Raw genomic sequence first — 9,364 nt, 5'->3', positions numbered from 1 at the left:
TAATAATAATAATAATAATAATAATCCAAATAACCATTTAAAAGGATATAATAATCGTAGTATATAATAATACTAATAATAATGTAAGTAACCATTTAAAAGGGTGTAATAATCATAATATATAATAATAATAATAGTAATGCAAGCAACCATTTAAAAGGGTATAATAACCATAATATATAATAATAATAATAATGCAACTAACCATTTAAAAGGGCATAATAATCATAATATATAATAATAATAATATTAATGCAAGTAACCATTTAAAAGGGTATAATAATCATAATTTATAATAATAATAATAATAATAATAATGCAAGTAGCCATTTAAAAGGGTATGATAATCATAATATACAACAATACTAATAATAATACAAGTAACCATTTAAAAGGATATAATAATCATAATATATAATAATAATAATAATAATGCAAGTAACCATTTAAAAATGTATAATAATCATAATATATAATAGTAATGCAAGTAATTTAAAAGGATATAATAATCATAATATATAATAATAATAATAATAATGCAAGTAACCATTTAAAAGGGTATAATAATCATAATATATAATAATAATAATAATGCAAGTAAAACATTAAAATAATATAATAATAATATATAATAATAATAATGCAAGTAACCATTTAAAAGGATATAGAATTATTTCTTGTTACTGTAGAATTGTTTACCATTGCACTGTAATTGGAAGGTAAATAACTTTATCCAAAACAAACAAACAGAAAATAAAACTTCTGTTACTGTATATATGTATTATTTATTACACTTTACTTCTGTTACTGTATATATATATATATATATATATAATATTTTGGATGTGGATTAATGGTGTGTCTGACTTACCCTCTCCTTGTTTTTTTGGAGGTCATTTCCCAGGAGATGGTCAGGACTCATCTGACAGGAACTGTTGGAGGTCTCGGTGGTTTTGGTTAGACTGCTTGACGTCTGGGCGGGGGCGGGACTTGCAGAGAAGCTTCCTGTCTGCGTGCTAGGAGGACACAGCCCGCCGCCGTTTACCGCCCCGTTCACTCCTTGGAACACAAAGCAGACACTCGTTGGCCATTTTGCTTCTTGCAGACGCTGTCGTGAAATATCAGGCGAGGATTGATCCAGGCAAGTCGGGATATTGATTAGTGCGTCTTCACATGCTGGCTGTGAGATGAACAAGCCCACAACAACCCAATGACACCAGGAAATAGACATGGAAAGACTCTGTGGAATTAGAAGGATACAAAAAAGAATTGGGAGGGTAATGTGTTCTTGGCAGAGGTCCATCGATTATCAGCAACGATATCAGTATCGGCCTTTTTTTTTTTTTACAACTACAACAAAACTATCAGCAGATACAACATATACACACGGTACCAGTATTTTGTATTAATAAATACTAATTAGTAAAGTACATTGTAATAACCACTGCTTTTGCCGGGAAATCCCATTTTTGTCCTTCTTTCCTGGCATCTTTCCAATTCTGTCTACAAGTATTTAGTATTAATAAATAATAATAACTACTGCTTTTGCAGGGAAATCCAGTTTTTGTCCTTTACCAGTATTTAGGAATAATAAATAATAATGAGTAAAGTACATCATAATGACCACTGCTTTTTGCCGGGAAATGCAGTTTTTGTGTGTGTATTTTTTGAACCAAAAATGGCATGTTGTAGTTTAAAAATCATTGCTAACATTGAGTTATTTATGTGTCAGTTCCAAACATGAAAAGGTGTCAGTTTAAGGGTAAAGGTGTGAAGGTGACATACCTTTAGGTGAGGCCAGGCTGTTCTTGCCAGGCATTCTTAAAGGAACAGGAGTGCTGTGATTTGGCTGAATGTGTGGGGTGAAGAACGGAGGGAAACCTATAAAGGAAGGAAGAAAGGCGGCGGCTCCTCGTCCATGAGCTTCAGCGCTGCGCCACCAGTCTGTCATGGAAGGCAGAGACAGAGAAGACATCAGAGATGACACCACCGCACAAACACAAGACCTTGCCGGGCGGCCATCATGTACCGGAGAGAGCTCCCAGCTGGGGGTGAGCGGCCAGAGCGGCGGACATGCCAAGCGAGCCCAGGCCGCCAAACTCGGGCCGGCCCACTCCGGCGGTGTAGAGCGCTCCGAAGGCGGGGTGGTTGACCAGAGGGAAGGCACTTGACATGAAGGGCTGCTCTCCTGCGGCGCCCAACAGGCGGCCTGAGAAGGATCCAAGCAGGAAGTGTTGAAGAAATGTTCTCTACTTCACTCTTTTTCAACACTTTTTCATGCAAGGCTCATTTTTCCATTAACAAATCCGGAGGGACACCACCAGCAGAAAATGTTACAAAATTAAACTCCACCAGCAGAAAATGTTACAAAATTAAACTCCACCAGCAGAAAATGTTACAAAATTAAACTCCACCAGCAGAAAATGTTACAAAATTAAACTCCACCAGCAGAAAATGTTACAAAATTAAACTCCACCAGCAGAAAATGTTACAAAATTAAACTCCACCGGGTCTTATTTTGACTTTGTTGGTGTTTTCCTGTGTGTAGTGCTTTAGTTCTTGTCTTGCGCTCTTATTTTGATGGCCCTTCCTGTTTTGTTGGTGTTTTCCCGTAGCAATTTCATGTCTTCCTTTGAGCACTTTGTGTTAGCAAGCAAGGCTAACCTTGTTGCTATCCTTCTTTGTGTGGACATTGTTGATTGTCATTTCATGTAAGTTTTTGCTGCCGTCCAGCATTCTGTTTCTGTTTACTTTGTAGCCAGTTCAGTTTTACTTTCGTTTTGCATAGCCATTGCCTTTCCCTTTCCCTTTTGTTCATTTTTGGTTTAAGCATTACAAACCTTTTTTCATGTACGGATGTACTTTGTGGACGCCGTAAGTTTTTGCTGTCGTCCAGCATTCTGTTTACTTTGTAGCCAGTTCAGTTTTACTTTCGTTTTTGCATAGCCATTGCCTTTGCCCTTTCCCTTTTGTTCATTTTTGGTTTAAGCATTACATACATTTTTTCATGTACGATTGCTGTCGTCCAGCATTCTGTTTCTGTTTACTTTGTAGCCAGTTCAGTTTTACTTTCGTTTTGCATAGCCATTGCCTTTTCCTTTCCCTTTCATTCAGTTTTGGTTAAGCATTTCATACCTTTTTTCACGTACGGATGCACTTTGTGGACGCCGTAAGTGTTTGCTGTCATCCAGCATTCTGCTTCTGTTTTCTTTGTAGCCAGTTCAGTTTTATTTTTGTTTTGCATAGCCATTGCCTTTTCCTTTTGTTAATTTTTGGTTTAAGCATTAAATACCTTTTGACCTCCTGCTGTGGTCTGCATATTGGGATGAAAACAAACCATCCTGGTCTCACCCGCAGCACACTAGTTAACACTAAACACTCTTATGTCATCATTTCTACTATTACCATCATCACTTTCTTCATCATGCACGACGTTGACTTTTAATCTGATGCTGACTCAACATGTCAGGTTCCTTTAAGAAGAAGTTCACACAGGAAGTCAGAAACGGATGTGAGTGTTTAGTAACCAGACTGAAACAAAAGGATATTTCTCCTTTAAAGGAAAGCTGTCAGAAGTTTTTTTTTTTTTTTTTTTAAAGCTCAGAATTATATACCAGAATGTATTTATATACGGTACTTTTCAAAATAAAAGGGGACAAAAAAAAAATGTCATTATTGGTTTTATTTGAACAGAAACTGTTATGATACACTAAAAATATGTTTCTCTTACACCTCTAGTAAACACAATGATGCATATGAACACAATGTTAGCATATATTACCTGTACTGTTACACCTCTAGTAAACACAATGAAGTACAAACCCCAAAAGCAGTGAAGTTGTCACGTTGTGTAAATGGTCAATAAAAAGAGAATACAACAAATCCTTTTCAACTTATATTCAATTGAATAGACTGCAAAGACAAGATATTTCATGTTCACACTGACAAACTTCTTTTTTTTTTGCAAATATGCTCATTTGGAATTTGATGGCTGCAACATGTTTAAAAAAAAGCTGGCACAAGTGGCAAAAAAGAGTGATAAAGTTGAGGAATGCTCATCAAAGACTTATTTGGAACATCCCACAGGTGAATAGGCTAATTGGGAACAGGTGGGTGCCATGATTGGCTATAAAAGCAGCTTCCATGAAATGCTCACTCATTCACAAACAAGGACGGGGCGAGGGTCACCACTTTGTCAACAAATGCCTGAGCAAATTGTTTAAGAAAAACCTTTCTCAACCAGCTATTGCAAGGAATTTAGGGATTTCACCATCTACGCTCCGTAATATCATCAAAAGGTTCAGAGAATCGGGAGAAATCGCTGCACGTAAGCAGCAATGCCTGTGGCTTTTGATCCCACAGGCGGTACTGCATCAACAAGCGACATCAGTGTGTAAAGGATATCACCACATGTGCTCAGGAACACTTCAGAAAACAACTGTCAGTAACTACAGTTGGTCGCTACGTCTGTAAGTGCAAGTTAAAACTCTCCTATGCAAAGCCAAAGCCATTTATCAACAACACCCAGAAATGACGTTGGCTTCGCTGAGCCTGAGCTCATCTAAGATGGACTGATACAAAGTGTTAAAGTGTTCTGTGGTCTGACGAGTCCACATTTCAAATTGTTTTTGGAAACTGTGGACGTCGTGTCCTCCGGACCAAAGAGGAAAAGAACCATCCGGACTGTTCTAGGCACAAAGTGTAAAAGGCAGCATGTGTGATGGTATGGGGGTGTATTAGTGGCCAAGACATGGGTAACTTACACATCTGTGAAGGCACCATTAATGCTGAAAGGTACATACAGCTTTTGGAGCAACATATGTTGCCATCCAAGCAACGTTACCATGGACGCCCCTGCTTATTTCAGCAAGACAATGCCAAGCTATATGTTACAACAACAGCGTGGCTTCACAGTAAAAGAGTGCGGGTACTAGACTGGCCTGCCTGTAGTCCAGACATTGAAAATGTGTGAAGGCTAAAATATGAGAAGAGAGACTGTTGAACAACTTAAGCTGTACATCAAGCAAGAATGGGAAAGAATTCCACTTTAAAAAATGTGTCTCCTCAGTTCCCAAACCTTTACTGAGTGTTGTTAAAAGGAAAGGCCATGTAACACACTGGTAAAAATGCCTTTTTTGCAATGTGTTGCTGCCATTAAATTCTAAGTTCATGATTATTTGCAAAAAATAAGAAAGTTTGTCAGTGTGAACATGAAATATCTTGTCTTTGCAGTCTATTCAATTGAATATAAGTTGAAAAGGATTTGTTGTATTCTCTTTTTATTTACCATTTACCGTATTTTCCGCACTATTAGCCGCACCTAAAAACCACAAATTTACTCAAAAGCTGACAGTGCGGCTTATAACCCGGTGCGCTTTATATATGGATTAATATTACGATTCATTTTCATAAAGTTTCGGTCTCGCAACTTCGGTAAACAGCCGCCATCTTTTTTCCCGGTAGAACAGGAAGCGCTTCTTCTACGCAAGCAACCGCCAAGGTAAGCACCCGCCCCCATAGAACAGGAAGCGCTTCTTCTTCTACTGTAAGCAACCACCCGCCCGCGTAGAAGAAGAAAAAGCGCGCGGATATCACCGTACGTTTCATTTCCTTTGTGTGTTTACATCTGTAAAGACCACAAAATGGCTCCTACTAAACGACAGGGATCCGGTTCATGAAAAGACGCAATCTCTCCATCCGCACACGGATTACTATTTCACAGCAACTGATATTCCTGTGAACCGCACTGTGGATACAACGGGAGCACGTACGGTGAATATTCGCACCACAGGGAATGAGAAGTCATCCTTCACTGTGGTTCTAGCTTGCCATGCTAATGGCCAGAAACTTCCACCCATGGTGATATTCAAAAGGAAGACCTTGCCAAAAGAGACCTTTCCAGCCGGCGTCATCATAAAAGCTAACTCGAAGGGATGGATGAAGAAAAGATGAGCGAGTGGTTAAGGTAAGTTTAAGTTTACGCGAAGAGGCCGGGTGGCTTTTTTCACGCAGCTCCGTCCATGTTGATATACGTATGTTTGTGATTGCACATTTGCGTACATTTTGGGAGTGAACAGAGTTGTTAGAACGCTGGTTTTTAATATATTATTAAAGTTTGACTGACCTATCTGACTGTTTTTTTGACATTCCTTTAGCGCAGTTAGATGCGGCTTACAACACCGGGCGGCTTATAGGTGGACAAAGTTTTGAAATATGCCGTTCATTGAAGGCGCGGCTTATAACCCAGGGCGCCTTATGGTGCGGAAAATACGGTACACAACGTGACAACTTCACTGCTTTTGTACATCATGTACACTTATAACACTATAACACTTATATAAGACTTTTAAAGTCATTTTGATAGTAGGCTAATATAGACACATACATCATGTGTTGTCTTCATAATGAGGTGTTCCATTTTTGTAGTATTTTTGTCCCAAAAGGGCTCTTCCGGGTTGCTGACCCCTGGCCTAAACTTCCAGAGAATGTTGTAATCATTCAAGCACTGGACTATTTGTGTGCTATGAAAACATGTGACCTGGAGCAGTTCTTCTGAAACATGAGAGGGAGTGTAAGCCTTTTTCTATCCTTCTGCTATTCAATTTCCCCGCTGAAGAATACTTCATCAACATCACGGCCGCCGAGCGCCTTCCTGAGCACAATCATTTGTGGCAGGGCGGCTGGCCTCCTCCCGCAGTCACGTATTACCTCCTCCCGCAGTCACACGCAATTTACTGCCAGCATATTTCATGCAAATTCAATTTCTATTCTGGAAAAGGAGCGCGTGCCTGCGTGATGCCTCCGCATAAGCCCGCTGACACACACACGGGGAGAAAAGGAGAGTGTTGTGCGAGGTGCGGATGAATATGTCAAACTTGAGAAGTACTACACTGCTTCTTTCAAAACACTACATTGTTTGGATTTCAATACAGTCACACGGGGGACTGCAATACAACATCACCACGCAACTTGTTTAACATTGAACTAACGTGTGTAAGATGTAGGGACGTAACCATGACGACAGAACTTGTTTAACATTGAACTAACGTGTGTAAGACGTAAAGACGTAACCATGACCACGGAACTTGTTTAACATTGAACTAACGTGTATAAGACGTAAAGACGTAAAGACGTAACCATGACGACGGAAGTTGTTTGAGATTGAACTAACGTGTGTAAGATGTAAGGACGTAACCATGACGACGAAAGTTGTTTGAGATTGAACTAACGTGTGTAAGGACGTAACCATGACGACGGAAGTTGTTTAAGATTGAACTAACGTGTGTAAGATGTAAGGACGTAACCATGACGACGAAAGTTGTTTGAGATTGAACTAACGTGTGTAAGGACGTAACCATGACAACGGAAGTTGTTTAAGATTGAACTAACGTGTGTAAGATGTAAGGACGTAACCATGACGACGGAAGTTGTTTAAGATTGAACTAACGTGTGTAAGGACGTAACCATGACGACGGAAGTTGTTTAAGATTGAACTAACGTGTGTAAGATGTAAGAACGTAACCATGACGACGAAAGTTGTTTAAGTTTGAACTAACGTGTGTAAGGACATAACCGTGACGACAGAAGTTGTTTAAGATTGAACTAATGTGTGTAAGATGTAAGGACGTAACCATGACGACGGAACTTGTTTAAGATTGAACTAAGGTGTGTAAGACGTAACCATGACGATGGAAGTTTTTAAAGATTTTGCACACTCTTGGCATTCTCTCGAAGAGCTCCAAGAGGTAGTCACCTGAAATGGTTTTCCTTTCACAGGTGTACTTGAAGCTCATGGAGAGAATGCCAAGAGTGTGCAAAGCAGTAATCAGAGCAGAGGGTGGCTATTTTGAAGAAACTAGAATATAAAACATGTTTTCAGTTATTTCACTTTTTTTTGTTCAGTAGATAACTCCACATGTGTTCATTCCTAGTTTTGATGTGACAATGTAAATAGTCATGGAAATAAAGAAGAGAAGGTGTGTGTCAGACCTTCTAAAAATGTACACACCCACAAGGTCTCTGAGGTCAGCTGATCAGTTTCTTCTTGTCGTCCTAAAAACCCATTTAAAATCCAGAGTTGATGGTGCATTTTCTGCTGTGGCTCCAAAACTTGGAAAAATATCTTATTTAAAGACTTTTAAATCTTACTCTTTGGCTTTTACACCAGCACGACACTTCTGTGATTTTAGTCCATTTTCTTTTCTTTCATGTATTTTTTTCTTTTAGAATGATATGTTTTATATATTTTTGACTGTCCGAGTATGTATGTCTCACAGGGTTGTCTCCATACCAATATTTTGGTACCGGTACCGCTACCAAAATGTATTACGATACTTTTCTAAATAAAGTGAACCACAAAAAAATGGCATTATTGGCTTTAATTTAACTAAAACTAAAAAGTATTTCATGAGTTTAGAAACATAATACATCAATAAAAAAAGAAAAAAAAAACAGATTTTGTGACGATAAAAAATATTGATGTAGTCATAGTAGTATCGAAGTGGTAGTTGGTATCATTACAGGTGTAGTGTTTGTTTACATTGTGACGGTGGTGAGCTATTGTATCCTCCTACGGTGTGTAGTGAAGCATGTTTAGCTATTCCTCGTCCTCCAGTGATAATGATACTTGTAGGAAACTTACTTTATTTGTCGCCATGGAGACCAGGTTAGTTAAAACACTGTGGATGGATGTTAGCCATGTCTTAAAGCAGCTCTTCCTGAGGGTGTTTCAGTGTTATAACTTCACCTTTATCTTGACTTTTTACACCAAAATGCGTCCATTCTCCTTTTTCTGTCTACACACTGTGTCTGCTTGTAAGTACTCTGTGTGTGTGCGCTGCCCAACATGCTCCTCTGCTCCTAAAAGCAGCAATGTCATGACGTGACGACGTGTTGTAATGCCCGTAAAAAAAATAAATGGGGAAGCGGTACTTTTCTAACATAGTATAGTACCGTTTGATTCATTAGTACCACCATACCATACTAGTATTGGTATACCGTACAACCCTAGTGTCTCAACTTCTGTGCAGCACTTTGTGAAACTTCTATTGTTGTTTCAAATGTGCGATATAAATAAAATGGATTGGAAGATGCTACATTGTTCCAGAACCACAGCAGTGTGAAGATAGCAACTGGAGTCCAAGGGACGCAGGAGGGGCGTGGCCTTGGTGGTGCCTTCAAGGCCCTCATTAGAATATGTCGAGCGAGCGTGTAAGAAGATAAACGAGTGCCTTCTTCCCAAAGTGACACCTGCAAATGCCTTCAATATTAATGCAGCCTTCCGGAAGGCCAATAATTACATCCAAACATTTGAAGCGAGGAGAGTAAAGACATACCTCACATTTACCTTCTCTCTCTCTCTCTC

At 39.0% G+C, this 9,364-nt stretch overlaps 1 protein-coding gene across 19 annotated transcripts in view; it reads right to left on the bottom strand.

Annotated features, from left to right (window-relative positions):
• baz2ba (bromodomain adjacent to zinc finger domain, 2Ba) overlaps window positions 1–9,364 on the bottom strand; it is a 198,759-nt gene that overhangs the window by 69,794 nt on the left and 119,601 nt on the right. For all 19 annotated transcript variants that reach the window (XM_061974591.2, XM_061974586.2, XM_061974600.2 and 16 more), the window contains exons 4-6: window positions 2,030–2,209; window positions 1,786–1,944; window positions 872–1,059 (exon numbers count right to left, since the gene is read on the bottom strand). In XM_061974591.2, coding sequence (XP_061830575.1) covers window positions 872–1,059; window positions 1,786–1,944; window positions 2,030–2,209 — 527 coding nt within the window. The remainder of the gene's footprint in view (window positions 1–871; window positions 1,060–1,785; window positions 1,945–2,029; window positions 2,210–9,364) is intronic.

This window comes from Nerophis lumbriciformis, linkage group LG15 (genome assembly GCF_033978685.3).
Source record: "Nerophis lumbriciformis linkage group LG15, RoL_Nlum_v2.1, whole genome shotgun sequence".
NCBI classification, from domain to species: domain Eukaryota; kingdom Metazoa; phylum Chordata; class Actinopteri; order Syngnathiformes; family Syngnathidae; genus Nerophis; species Nerophis lumbriciformis.
The sequence above is the reverse complement of the archived record's forward strand: the minus strand, read 5'-3'. Positions and strand labels throughout refer to the sequence as shown.